Source organism: Muscardinus avellanarius (genome assembly GCF_963383645.1).
Source record: "Muscardinus avellanarius genome assembly, chromosome: 17".
Lineage (NCBI taxonomy): Eukaryota > Metazoa > Chordata > Mammalia > Rodentia > Gliridae > Muscardinus > Muscardinus avellanarius.
This window is the reverse complement of record NC_137803.1, coordinates 56,935,041-56,949,558: the sequence shown is the minus strand read 5'-3', so window position 1 is coordinate 56,949,558 and position 14,518 is coordinate 56,935,041. Positions and strand designations below refer to the sequence as shown.

Here is a 14,518-nt window from a genome sequence, read left to right as displayed (position 1 = left end):
TTTAAAGGTTATTGAAAAAATCCATGGAATACTATCCCTTCCCCAACCTTTGTTTCAGTGTGGGGTGAACTCTTCCTGTTATCTGGGTTGGGTGTGGTGGCGCGTGCCCATAATCCCAGTACTTGGGAGGCTGAGATTGGAAGGTCACAGGTTCACAGTCATCCTCTGTAACTGAGACCCTTTCAAAATAATAAAGAATAGGGCGGGGGGGGGGAGGGGGGCTCAGAGGCAGAATGCCTCCAGGTTCCATCCCCAGTACAGGGAAGGGAGAGGAGAACGGGTGCTGAGCCCTTCGGGATCAGTGAGAGTTTTTCTCCCTTGTACTAGCAGATCCCAGAGGTACCCAGAGCTGTTTATCCTGCCAACTTATGACAAAGTACTAACTAGAACAATAAAGGAATAAAGGAATCGTTTCAACAAATTGTGCACCTGTTGCTTATTTCTGAGTACAATTTAATGTGTATGCACCAGTGAAAGAACGACTCCTGGTCTTTAGGTTACATCAATTTGTCTATGGGCCAAATAGAATATACATTGGCTTGCTAAAAGAATCCAGTAATCATGGTGACCGAGCTGACTCGGGAGGTTAACACGTCTTTCAGTGGAATTTATCTTGATTGGCAGGATGAGATTCTTTTTTCTTCTAGTTGTAACTACTCAGGAAATGTTAGGCCTTTTCGCTTAAGAAGAGGTGTTGGGCTGAGCACAGCCTTCCTGTGCAGCAAGGAGCGTCTTCCAGACCTCGCCGTCTGGATACTGGTGTTCCTTCACGGATTCCTCCTTCATTTCTGTGGAGTAGCCGGCATCCTGGCAAGAACACAAAACGCTGATCGACAGTGTTGATGATGCCCTGGGACAGAGCACGTGCTTATGTATTTGTGCAACTCCTAAAAAGGTTTTTAAATCTAAGCTTTGGGTCAACTCTTCTTTTGGCAGTGCTGGGGATCGAGACTGGGATGTTCTACCTCTGAGCTACACCCCTAGCCCCATTTTTTTTTTTTTCCTGAGACAGGGTCTCACTAACCCTGTATTGCTGGCCTGGAAGCTACCTGCCTGTGATCCTCCTGTCTCAGTCTTGCAAGTACTGGCATTATCGGCGTGCACCACCACGTCTAGAGAACTGTTTAGGTTTTGGGGGGTTTTTTGTATGTTCTGAGGATTAAGTCTCACTACTTGCTGAGGCTGTCCTCAAACCTGTGATCCTCCCGTCTCAGCCTGGTAGAACCCTGGGGCGTTCTACCCCCAAGCTACACCCCTAGCCGTATTTTTTAATTTTTATTTTGAAACTGTCTTGCTATGTTGATGAGTCTCACTACTTGCCGAGGCTGCCCTAGAACCTACGATCCTCCTGTCTCGGCCTCCCAAGCACTGGGATTACAAGCTTGTGCCACCACACCTGGCTACAACTTGGTATTTAAAGTTTTCAGATTGAGCCGGGCGTGGTGGCCCACGTTTGTAATCCCTGCGCTTGAGAGGCTGAGACAGCTGGTTCAAAGCCAGCCTCACTGGCTTAAGAGACCCTGTTTCCAAATTTAAGAAAGTAATAAAATAGGTCTGGGAGTGTAGCCCGGAGGTAGAAGGGTTTTCAGGAACCCCAGTACCATCCCCCCCCCAAAAAAAGTTTTCATATTGTTTGAAAGTGGGGAAGGGGACACATTTTATTGGCTACTTAGGATTAGCTGCAGAAAGTAATCAAACCTGCTTTGATAGCCCCTCCCCCCGCTAGTAAAATGCACTGTGATCGGAACTTGATCAGTGTAAAAGGCCCAGGTGGTAGCGCGGTCACTGGCAGCTCACTAGCTCATAGGTGGCACCAGGATTTTTTGCACAAGGAGTGTTTTAAGGTCTCAGCTAGTGAGGAGATTGTAACGTTAGAACCCTCACTAGCCAACCTCGTCTCCGAGCTCTGACCTTCAGGCCTTAGGAGTTTGGTCCCGGCTTCTTAAAGAGAGAGCCCTCTGTTTCCAGATAGTGGGGAAAAAAAAAAAAAAAAAAAAAAACCAACAACCCAGGAGCGGAAGCTGTGCCTGCGTTTGCAGCGCCCTGGCGGCCCGGCGTACCTGAGGAGGCATGTAAGACGCGTATTTGATTGTCACCGGGTACCTGAAGTGCTCGTGCAGGTGGTCCACGTACTCACACATTCTAGGAGGAAGGAGCAAGCTGAGACCAGCATCTGAAGTCAGATTGTAACGTAAGCAGAGGGGCGAGAACCCTTAAATGGCCACAGTCAGCCTGGCTGGTGGCGCATGTTGGAATCCCAGTACTTGGGAGGCTGAGACAGGAGGACTGCAGGTTGGGGGACAGCCTCAGCGAGTAGTGAGGCTCTCAACCTAGCAAGACCCTGTTTCAAAATAAAAATAGGGCTGGGGGTGTAATCAGAATTAGGATGCCCTGAGTTCAGTCCTCACTACCAAAAAGAAGAACAGGAAGAGAAATGGGTACGGCGGAGGACTAGCCGTGACTCCGTGAGTTTCCCGCCAGTAACTTAGACCCTGTTTCCAGATAAATTGCTGAGGCTGGCTTTGAACCTGCAATCTGCCTGTCTCAGCGTCTCATGCATTGGGATTGCAGGTGTACACCACCACGCCCTGCCTTAGGTTTTAATTTTGAAGCAGGGTCTCACTAAGTTGCAGAAGGCCTTGCTAAGTTGCCAGGCTGTCCTTGAACCTGTGATTCTCCTGTCTCAGCGCCCCACGTTCTGGGATTACAGGCGTGCACCTCCACACCAGGTGAGACTGTCCCAACTCAAAGTTCACCTCGGGCTCACGGTAGCACACTTGCTTGGCCCGCACAGGCTCAGGATTCAGTGCCTAGCACCGCAAAATAATTACATAAATGAAGTTCACCTGGGCGTGCTAAGAAGCGAGAGAAAACCAAATAAAAATACAGCCCCATTGGGGAAGACTCCAGTGCCGGGAAGAGCAGACTAGCAGAAACGGGGAACAGAAGCCGGGCGTGGGGGCGCACGCTTGTAATCCCAGCATTCAGGAGGTTGAGACAGGAGGATCGTGGTTCGTGGCCAGCCTCGATTACTTAGTGAGGCCCCCCGCAACTTATTGACACCCTGTGTGAAAATAAAAGAATAAAAAATAGGGCTGGGGGTGTAGCTCCAAGGTAGAATGCCCCTGGGTTCCATCCCCAGACCCGCAAAAAAAGAAAGAAAGAAAGAAAGAGGGGACAGACAGGTGCTGTGTGCCCAGCTTCAGACTTGGGGAAGAGCTGGTTGAGGGAGTTATGGGTGCCAGCCCCACCACGGTGTACTTAGTTGCCCTTCTCGAAGGACAAGTGCCAAAGGTGGGGGGGCAGTTACTGTCCCCTGTGGCCAGAAAGGAGGAAGCTGGACCAGCTCTGCCCGTGAGCTGCAGTCTGCCCTGCGCCCAGCTCCTAGGCACACACAGGTGGGTATGGAGCTTTCCTAAGGCAGGATCGGCTGCGTGGGGTTCTAGGCTCCCGCGTCCCGAAGGCAGAGTCTAGAAGATCAGCTGGGTTGATGGACGCTGCTGTCCCAGAAAGGCAGGCGAAGCCGACACCGACCTGTTCTGGAGGCTCCCGGAGACTGAGATGTAGTCGAATATAATTAAGTGCTGCACCAGCTCACAGAGGCCGACGCCGCCCGCGTGCGGACACACAGGAACTAGGAGGGAGGGGCTTCTATTTAACTCACAGCAGAGACGGGAAGGGATGAAGACGACCCTGTGGGTCTGTTAGCTCCCATGGGCGGTTAAATCATCAATACTTAGCAGAGAAATTCCAGGATGCCAATCACCAAAGATCCCTTGATTAGGATTAGGAAGACGCCATCGTGGGGAAATGCAGGGGCCGCGGAAGGACTTGGGGACCCCTGGGAGGGAGGCGCGCGAGGCCGGCAGACTCAGCTGCGCCCGTACTTCCAAACTTTTTGGCCATCAGCAATACTGACAGGTTCTCGTTGACGCTCCCCAGCCTGCAGCTGTCAATCTGGAGAAACTGCAGGGCTTTCGCCTGTAGGAGTTGCTTAAAAATCACTCGGTTGTGGCACTGAAAATAGAATTAAAAATAACACCAGTGGAAAGGGCAGCCTGGGCCCAGGGCCCCTGCGCCCGGCACTGGCCTTCGGGAGGCCTGCTGAGTTTCCGAGTGGTTTCCACCAGGCTGGAGGCAGCCCTGACCTTACCTCGGCGCACAGATCTGCAGCCGTGAGTGACGGGTTTAAACGACCCAGCTCGCCATTTATTAAGGCGCAACTGGTGCCCACTGGATCAAGGGAGGAGGAGAGGGGGGTCAGGAGAAACGGTGGCAGGGACGAGCAGTGGCCCGATGACCGGCCAGGGCGGCTGCTCCCTCTGCGCCAGGGCTCGCCCGCAGGCACTAGTGCTTAGTGTAGGCTCATTCAGTGGGAAACTGTCTTTTTTTTTCAGTACTAGAGATGGAACCCAGGGTCATTCTACCTCTGAGCTACACTCACAGCCCTATTTTTTAGTCTTTTTAAACATTTTTTGAAATAGGGTCTCACTGAGTTGCTGAGGGCCTCACTAAGTAGCGGAAGCTGTATGTGAGCTGTGCTCCTCCTGACAGCCTCCCGAATGCTGGGATCGCAAGCATGGCCCCCACGCCCGGCCTGCCAATTTCTATAAGAACAGAACTCCCGACGGGAGGTGCAGCCGGCGATGGAGCCTAGCACTCGCCTGTGCCCGGGTCAGCGGTACGAACCCAAGGACGCCTCTCACCTGCTCTCCAGTGGCCACACCGATTCCTAACGGGGCCAGGGCCTGCAAGAGAAGCCAGCCTGGCGTTACGCTCCTACGGCTACTGCAGCTCCTCATGTTTAAAAATACCTAAAGGCAACATCCCTGCTACTGAACTGTAAGAAGCCTGAAGGCGCAGGAGGCGGCCCAGGGGAACAGGGGGCCGTGTGCCCACAGGGAAAAGGCCACCGCCGGGCCCAGCCGCCCTGGCCCGTCCTGGCCTCCCGCCCGGCCTCGGTGGTGGACACTCGCGCTGGACTCTCAGCACCTGTCCACCTCCTGCGTCCTGTGGGTCACCACACCCTTTAGTCCTTCTTGTTGTCTCCCAGACACCCCCTGCTATTCTAGAACTTTCCGTGCTGCTGTCAATCGCCAAAGCCTCTGCGTGGCCGAGACCCCTGCTGGCCTGCTGCAGCGCTGGCCTCTCCCTGGGCGCCTGGCCCCGGGAGCCGCTCACTTGCCGCCACCCCCGCCGATGGGCCTCCTTTGTGGTCACAGCCCAGCAAGATGCGGTCAGTGCCGCCATCGCACAGGTCAGGGACAGAGGGCATGGGACGCCCCATCACACAGCCAGGGAGCGTGCGCGGCGAGGTCAGCCCACCCGAGCCAGGGAGACGGAGTCACAGACGGAGCCGGCTTCTCCGCAGACATCCCCAGCGGGAGGAGCAAGCAGGGTCTGGCCACGCTGTGCTCTCACGCAGGCCGCGGGCCTGCAGGCAGGCTGGCCCGAGCCGCAGGCCGTCTCTCCTGGCCTTGAGCCCTGTGCTGCCACAGTCCCCTCCTTCTTCCCTTTTAGTATGTGCTGAGGACTGAACCAGGGACATTCTACCCCCAAGCTACACACCCAGGCCTTTTTTATTTTTTGCTGTACTAGGGATGGAATCCAGGAGTATTCTGCCTCTGAGTTATACCCCCAGCCCTATTTTTTATTCTTTATTTTGAAATAAGGTCTCACTAAGCTGTGGAGGGCCTCACTAAGTAGCTGAGGCTGTCCATGAACCCGTGATCCTCCCACCCCAGCCTCCCAAGTACTGGGATTACAAGCTTGTGCCACCACACCCAGCATTCATTTTTTTTTCGGTACTGGGGATGGAACCCAGGGGCATTCTACCTCCAAGCGACACCTCCAACCATAATTCTTTTTTCTTTCTTTCTTTCTTTTTTTTTTTTTTTTTTTTGCAGTACTGGGGGTGGAACCCAGGGGTATTCTACCTCCGAGCTACAACCCCAGCCCTATTTTTTATTCTTTATTTTGAAACAGGGTCTCACTGAGTTGCAGAGGGTCTCACTAAGTAGCTGAGGATGGCCATGAACCGCGAGCCTCCTGTCTCAGCCTCCCAAGTACTGGGATTACAAGCGTGCGCCACCACGTCCATCTTCAGATATTCTTATATGTGAGGTTTTTTTCCTGAACCTGAAAGGGAGAGAGGCTTGATCCAAATTAGTATGAGTTTGTCTCCAGGGCTCTTGAGAAATGCAGGCAGCCTTCTCTTGGGGAGGCCCAACCTTGGCATTCACTAAGCAAAACCTTTGCCCTTAGTCATCCACAGGAATCTACATGTGGCAGAGGGAGTTGAGTCCTGGGGTCTTCTTTCTCCAAGCTACATCCGCAGCTCTAATTTTTAATTTTTCTTTTGAAACAGGGTCTCGCTAAGCTGCAGAGACTGTCCTAAAACCTGCGATCCTCCCGTCTCAGCCTCCCAAGTACTGTGATTACAGGCATGTGTCGCTGAGCCTGGAGAATCGACACTTTTTGTTTTATTCCAGTGGTTGAGTGCCGGTGTTCCTCGGCTTACAGCGAGGATCGTGAAAAACCCATTGCAAGTTGGGTTGCAATAATACTAATACTAATACTAATAATAATAATAAATAATAAGCAATAAACACTTAAATAATAAGCAATAAATACTTAAATAATAAGCAATAAGTACTTCATGGTTAACAGACGGCCTCAGCTACTTAGGCCCTTTGCAACTCAGTGAGACGCTGTTTCAAAAATAAAAAGACAAAAAAACTAGGGCTGGGGGTGTAGCTTGTAGGTGCGGTGCCCTGGGTTTCATCCCCAGTACTGCAAAAAAATAAAGAAAAAAGAGGAAAAAAGAAAGAAGAAAGAAAGAAAAATAGAGCCAGGAGTGGTGGGCACGCTTGCAATCCCAGTACTTGGGAGGCTGAGACAGGAGGATCTGGGTTCGCGGCCAGCCTCAGCTACTACTTAGTGAGGCCCTCCGCAACTTAGTGAGACCCTGTTTCAAAATAAAAGAATAAAAAAATACGCCTGGGGATGTAGCTCTAGGTAGAATGCCCCTGGGTTCCATACCCAGTACTGGAAAAAAAAAAAAAGAAAAAGGAAATGTACAAGGAAAGGCAAAGGGCTTCAGGGTCTGTGCTGGCCTCTCTGGGAAAGCAAACCACTGGGCCGAGGGCGCACAGCAGCGGCCTCCTACCCTGGAGATGGCGGCGTGCCCCAGGATGTCGTCAGGGGACGTCGGCTCCTCGATCCACAGCGGCTTGAACTCGGCCAGCTTCGTCGTCCACTCCACGGCCTCGGGCACGTCCCAGCGCTGGTTAGCGTCCAGCATCTGCAGGAAGAGACGTCCTGGGCTGCGGGGCGGCGGCTCCCAGGAGGCGCTGTCCCCATCTCCTCCACAGCCGCAGCAGCCCAGCACCCCAGGCCCAACAACGGAGCCAGAGAGCAGCCGCTGGCACGGGGATCCTGCCCCAGGCACTGTCTGTTCTGGAGAGATGCATTGGTTCCTGGGGCCTCTGTGACGTCAGGAGGCGCCCGGGCTGGGCCCAGTTTGCATTCAGATGCCCTCCAGCGCGCCAGGCTCATACGCCTGGCAGTGTTCCTTTTATTTGCTGAAACCATCTTATCACCGGGGATGGAACCCAGGGGTATTCGACCTCCGAGCTACACCCCCAGCCCTATTTTTTTATTCTTTATTTTGAAACAGGGTCTCACTGAGTTGCAGAGGGCCTCACTAAGTAGCTGAGGCTGGCCGCGAACCGCGATCCTCCTGTCTCAGCCTCTCACGTACTGGGATGACAAGCGTGCCCACCACGCCCGGCTTATCACATCCTGCGTCACGCACAGTCAACGCTGAGTCTCTTCAGTGGCTGCCGCCATCGCTTGCCATGTGTGGCAAGTATCATCAGTGAAGACCCGTTCCACTCGGCTTGCTGGGTCTTGTTCCACTTAATCTTCAGAACTACCCTGTGAGTTGGCTCTTGTTAGCCATTTTACAAATAAGAACATTTGAAACCAGGTGGGGCACGCTCGTAATCCCCGCGCTTGGGAGGCGGAGACAGGAGGATTGCGCAGGTTCCAGGTCAGCCTCGTTGGCTTAAGAGACGCTGTTTCCAAATAAAAATATAAAATAGGTCTGGGAGTGTAGCCAGAGGTAGAAGGGTTTCCAGGAACTCCAGTACCACAAAAAAAAAAAGAAAAAGAAAAAGAAAAAGAAAAAGAAAGAAAGAAAGACAGAGAAGTCACCTTGCTTGGGAGCAGTAAGTTAAGCCAGTGTTGGCTCTCTGGGTGCTGCCACCTGCCTGGAAGCCGGGTGCTGGGTGTGCAGCGGGTAGGAGGGGCGGGCACTGTCCCCCCATCCACCTTCCTAGGCTTGAAGACGACGGGAATGGACACAGATCCTACAGGATGCACCAAGCATTTGAACTCTGCCCCAGGGTATCTAAGCACCAGAAGAGAGGAGACCAGGAATCGATTCTTCCCATAAATTATTTGGAGAAGGATGACCGCATGGAACAAAAGTAGCATTAATTTGTGTATGAATAAATAATGGGACTCCTGATTCTATATCAAGGACTCCGCGTTGAATTTAACTTAGGAAATGAATCTTTTTTTTTCTGCGGGTTTGGGGATGGAACCCAGAGGCATTTGACCTTCAAGCTACAGCCCCTGATCAATTTTTTACTCTTTATTTTGAAACACGGTCTCACTGAGTTGCGGAGGGTCTAAGTAGCTGAGGCTGTCCGCGAACCACAATCCTCCTGTCTCAGCCTCCTGAATGCTGGGATTACAAGCATGTGCCACCACGCCTGGATGGAAATGAGTCTTTTACGCTTCATAAAAAGATCTGATTGCAACTGTGTGTGTGTGTGTGGAGGGGGTACTGGAGATTGAATTCAGGGCATTCTGAGTTATACTCCTAGCCCTTTTTTTTTTTTTTTTTTTTTTTTTTTTTTGCAGGTCTGGGGATGGAACCCAGGGGCATTTGACCTCCGAGCTACACCCCCTGCCCTATTTTTTTATTCTTTATTTTGAAACAGGGTCTCACTAAGTTGCAGGGGGCCTCACTAAGTAGCTGAGGCTGTCTGCAAACCGCGATCCTCTGGTCTCAGCCTCCCGAATGCTGGGATTGCAAAGTGTGCGCCACCATGCCCAGCTTCCTTTTTTATTCTGAAATAGAGTCTCACTAAGTGGTGGAGGGCCTCACTTAGTTACTGATGCTGGCCCCAAACCTGAAATCCTCCTGTCTTAGCCTCCCAAGAACTAGGATTACAAGTACGCACCACCATACCCAGGTTGTACCTTTCTTTGTGTGTGTGTGTGTGTGGTGCTGGGGATTGAACCCAGGGGTATTCTACCTTTGAGCTACACCGTTAGCCCTATTTATTACTTGGTTTGGAAACAGGGTCTCACTAAGTTGTGGAGGGCTTCACTAAATTGCTGAGGCTGGCCGTGAACCTGCAATCTTCCTGTCTCAGCCTCTCAAGTACTGAGATTACAGGTGTGAGCCACTACACCCAGCTCTTAAAACTTTCTTAAATGAAAATATTTTTACAGTTATAAAAACTGTTTCATAACAACATGGTGAAGAGTGACTGACTGATTCTTACATTTATTTCAGACAAAGTTTCGGTACTCGAGGAGGTTTCCTGAAACCTGCCTACCTGATGAGCTCAGGAGGGGGTTAATGATTGACACACCAGGGCGCCAATGGGAGACCTGTTTGCTCAGGTTTCTCCATTTTAGTAAGAAGGAACCATCCCTCAGCCTGATCTTATATACCTAGTTCTGCAGAATTAAAAACTAAAAAGTATTGACCCTATGTTTAGTTTCTGTGTGTGTGTGTGTTTTTTTTAATACTGAGGATTGAACCCAGGGGCATTCTACCTCCAAGCTACACCTCCAGTCCTGTTTTTTATTCTTTACTTTGAAACAGGGTCTCACTGAGTTGCAGAGGGCCTCACTAAGTAGCTGAGGCTGTCCGCAAACCTCAATCCTCCTGTCTCAGCCTCTCAAGTGCTGGGATTACAAGTGTGCGCCACCACACCTGGCTCTGTGTTTAGTTTTTAAAAGTGTTCGCCTACTGCAAGACCACAGCATTGTACTTCCTCTGACAATAAGTTTTAAAATTCTCTTTTTTTGTATGTGGTACCGGGGATGGAACCCAGGGGCTTTCTACCTCCAGACTACACTCTCAGACCGATTTTATATTTGTTTGGAAACAGGGCCTCACTAAGTAGCTGAGGCTGGCTTTGAACCTGCACGATCCTCCTGTCTCAGCCTCCTAAGCACTGGGATTACAAGCCTGCGCCACCATTTTTTTTTTTTTTTAAACTGGGGATTGAACCCAGGGACATTCTATCCTCATTCTTTTTTTTTTTTTTTTTTTTTTAACAGTCTCTGTAAACCTCTGAGGCTGGCCTTAAACCTGTAATCCTCCTCTCTAAGACCCCCATGTACTGGGATTGCAGGCCCATGCCTGGTCTCGGTGTCTTTTGGGCCCTGGACAAAGGCTCCAAGCAAGGCTGCCGCTTCCCCGTGGCGTGGCAGGGTATTTACCAAGGTCTTCTCTGGTCCAATCATGTCTCTGATGAGCCGGCACCTGCGCACATCGTCCTGAAGATCAGCCCCGACCTTTACTTTAAACCTACAAATACATTTGGTTGGAAGGTTTGTGTCTGTCCTCTGCTTGGCAAAAACACCTGGATTTTCTGCCAAAGTAACTCTCTGTCAATAAGTCACAGATCACATCTTCCAGGAACCTCGTGCTCTCGCCCTAGAAATCTTAAGATAAGTCACTGGACAGTAAGTCTGCAAACCGGAGGGCAGTGACTCTTGATTACCTGATCTGCAGTAAGAATCAGAGAGAGGTGAGATTGCTAATACAATTAACTGAGTTTCTGCTGCCCCATGTGGGTAAAAATTAACAAGAAGGCCACCATCAGCCGGCGTGGTGACACACACTTGTAATCCCAGCATTCGGGAGGCCGAGACAGGATTGCAGGTTCACAGCCAGCCTCAGCTACTTAGTGAGGCCTTTTGCAGCTCAGTGAGACCCTGTTTCAAAATAAAGAATAAAGCCAGGCGTGGTGGCGCACGCTTGTAATCCCAGCATTCGGGAGGCTGAGACCGGAGGATCGCGGACAGCCTTAGCTACTTAGTGAGGCCTCTGCAACTCAGTGAGACCAGGTTTCAAAATAAAGAATAAAAAATAGGGCAGGGGGTGTAGCTCGGAGGTCAAATGCCTCTGGGTTCCATCCCCAGACCCGCAAAAAACAAAACAAAACAAAAACAAAAGAATAAAAAATAGGGCTGGGGGTGTAGCTCAGAGGTAGAATGCCCCTGGGTTCCATCCCCAGTACCAAAAGAAAAAAGAAAGAAAGAAAGAAAGAAAGAAAGAAAGAAAGAAAGAAAGAAAGAAAGAAAGAAAAAAAAGAAGTCCACCGCCAGAACTGGGGAGGCTAATGGAGCCCACAAGGTGTGCCAAGTGGCCACCAGCTGGATGCTGAACCGAGTCTGGTGTAGAAAGTACCTACATTAATTAATTAATTAATTAATTGAACTGGGAATTGAACCCAGGGGCATTCTACATCTGAGCTACTCCCCCCATCTCCAGTTTTTTTTAAAAACTGGCAGGCGGTGAACCTGTGATCCTCCTGTCTCAGCCTCCCAAGTCCTGGGATTTCAGGCCTGGGCCACCACGCCCAGCTACAAAGTGCCCACATGTGACCGCCTGCCACACAGAGGGCCTCATCGCAAAGGAGCCCAGGGGAGGGCGGCCATGCCGCAGCTCCGTTCCCTGGTGCCGGGGCCTGAGGCCCGGGAGGGGACAGGCAGCAGCGTGTGACCTCGGGCTTCCTGCACAGGTCTCCACACACCTCTGGCTCAGGGCTGGCTCCTAATCTGTGATTTTCTTTTATGAGGGAGGGGGTTCCTGAGGACTGAACCCAGGGATGTTCTACCACTGGGCCACTGGAAATTTTACTTTGCAACTAACTTGCCCAGGCTGGCCTCGAGCTTGCGGTCCTCCTGCCTGGGCCTCTGGAGGCCCTGGGATCACGGGCTGGGCCACCTCGCAGGCTCCTGACCTGTGTTGCTGTTGCACTAAGCTCTGGCCTTCACAAAGGTTTGCTGCCTGTGCTGTCTGCAGAGGGAGGCCGAGCACGGGCGCTGTCATGTGGAGCGGCCACCAGCAGAGGACGCTGCACCGCCCCTCACCAGGCCCTGCCCCAGGTCCCTGGGCCTTCCCACGCGCCGCCTCCGTGCCACGGACAGCCCGGCCGCCTCGCCTCGGGACCGCTGATCCTGCCCCCGAGCCAGCACACACCCTCCGAAGACATTTCTGTGCCTCCTGGGAGCTTCAACCACGTGGCCCACAGTGGCCGGCCAGGCTTCTTGTGCCTGGAGGGCATGAAATCCTTCTGGAACCTGCCTGACTGGCCCTTTGACTGCTCCTGCCTGTCCTGGGTCTGGGGAGGGCGGGAAGGCAGCCCGAGCAGTGCTCTGCGCTGGTCCTCGCCACATATGGCCACTCTGAGGAGATCGTGGTATTACTTCCATTCCCCAGAGACAGAGAAAATGCAGGCGAGGGAGGTCCTGGCGCCATGTGCCCAGAGTCACACGCGAGCCCTTGCAGGGATGAGGGAGAGAAGGCTGATTCCAGTCCCATCAGGTGCCGAAGCCTTCTTCACTTAGCCAAGGAGTTAAAAGGAGCCCAGCACCTGAGAAGAAAAGGGCTGGGGTGCAGCTCGGAGGCAGAATGGCCCTGGGTTCCATCCCCAGCACCACAAAAAATAAAAATAAAATAAAATCAATGACGGGCGTGGTGGTGCACGCTTGTAACCCCAGCGCTTGGGAGGCTGAGACAGGAGGATCGCACAGAATTGAAGCCAGCCTCTGCTACTTAGTGAGGCTCTCAGCAACTCAGTGAGACCCTATTTCCAAATAAAATATTTTTTTAAAAAGGTCTGGGAGGCCGGGAGTGGTGGCGCACGCTTGTAATCCCGCACTTGGGAGGCTGAGACAGGAGGATCGCATGGGTTCGAAGCCAGCCTCAGCTACTTAGTGAGGCTTTTGGCAACTTAGTGAGACCCTGTTTCCAAATAAAATATATAAAAGGTCTGGGAGTATAGCCCAGAGGTAGAAAGCCTCTGGGTTCCACCCCCAGTACCACCAATAAATAAATAAATAAATACATAAATAAATAAATAAATGTCTGGGAGTATAACCCAGAGATAGAAAAGTCCCTGGGTTTCACCTCCAGTACCACAAAAAATAAAAAATAAAAATAAATATATAAATAAATAAGTAAATAATAGAGCTGGGCGTGGTGGCGCAAGCTTGTGATCCCAGCATTTGGGAGGCTGAGTCAGGAGGATCACGGTTCGAGGACAGCCTCTGCTACTACTTAGTGAGGCCCTTTGCAACTCAATGAGACCCTGTTTCAAAATAAGGAATAAAGAAAATAGGGCTGGGGATGTAGCTTGGAGTTAGAATGCTCCTGGGTTCCACCTCCAGTAACAGAAAGAAAGAAAGAAAGAAAGGTAGAAAGGAAGAAAGAAAGAGAGGGAGGACCCACAGACCCACAGTGTGTAGAGACAAGACGGTCTCTGCTGCCCGGACCGTGTTGGATTCGGGGTCACTGAACCACCGCTCATTAAGGGGAAGGTCCTGGGAGCCCGCGTCCAGTGCACAGAGGTGGGGGAGGCAGAGGGGTTTTGCAGATGTGGGTTTGGACAGGAGGAGGCTGGGGTGCTGGCACTCCGGGGGGAGAGGGGGAGCTGTCCTTCCTGCCCGCTGCAAGGAGAACTGGGAGTGGGGGCTGGAAGTCACTTGGAAGCAAAAGGTTGGTGATAGTCACGGCCTTCCTGCACTTAAGCCCTCAGGCAGTGGACACGTGCCCTGCACGGTTCAGCTGGCTGTCCCGGGAGCGTGCGAGCGGATGTTGACCCGCGCTCTCAGGGCGGATTTCTCTTCTAGATGGCTGCTTGAAGTCGACGCTCCCCAGGCCTCTTGATCTGTGATGTTCTAAGATGCTAACTAGGCCTGCCCTGGAACGGCGTGTCCGTTACCACAGCTCTGGTCCTCTGGTGCTGGTGAACCCCTGGCCTCCCCTCCACCCCTCCGCGGCTCCCTGCCGCTGCGAAGGTCAAGTGAGCCACCACGGGAAGGACTTACCTGGTCCAGCCGTCCTTCAGTGCCGCTGCGCAGAGCTGTGGGGAGAGGGGTGGCTGTGTTACACGGCGGTGTCACACACGGGCAGCACCCCAGTCTCTTCTGAACTGGGTTTCACAAACACTGTGGTGTTTGTTTTGTTTGTTTGTTTTGTTTTTATGGTACTGGAGATGGAACCCAGGGGTTTCTGCCCCCGGGCTACACTCCCAGACCTATTTTATATTTTATTTGGTAACAGGATCTCACTAAGTTGCTTTGAACCTGCGCAATCCTCCTGTCTCAGCCTCCCAAGTGCTGGGATTACAGGCGTGCACCACCACGCCCAGCCATGGTGGTCTTTTTATTTTTTTATTTTATATATTTTTGGTGGTAC

At 51.9% G+C, this 14,518-nt stretch overlaps 1 protein-coding gene across 1 annotated transcript in view; it reads right to left on the bottom strand.

The window, feature by feature from the left end:
* Positions 1 to 681: 681 nt before the first annotated feature.
* Positions 682 to 14,518, bottom strand: part of ENOSF1 (enolase superfamily member 1) — a gene marked incomplete at both ends in the record, with an annotated part of 35,170 nt that continues 21,333 nt past the window's right edge. Inside the window, 8 exons of the mRNA XM_080714721.1 lie at positions 682 to 807; positions 2,061 to 2,142; positions 3,535 to 3,634; positions 3,888 to 4,017; positions 4,707 to 4,748; positions 7,169 to 7,303; positions 10,531 to 10,618; positions 14,149 to 14,183. Coding sequence (XP_080570847.1) covers positions 682 to 807; positions 2,061 to 2,142; positions 3,535 to 3,634; positions 3,888 to 4,017; positions 4,707 to 4,748; positions 7,169 to 7,303; positions 10,531 to 10,618; positions 14,149 to 14,183 — 738 coding nt within the window. The remainder of the gene's footprint in view (positions 808 to 2,060; positions 2,143 to 3,534; positions 3,635 to 3,887; positions 4,018 to 4,706; positions 4,749 to 7,168; positions 7,304 to 10,530; positions 10,619 to 14,148; positions 14,184 to 14,518) is intronic.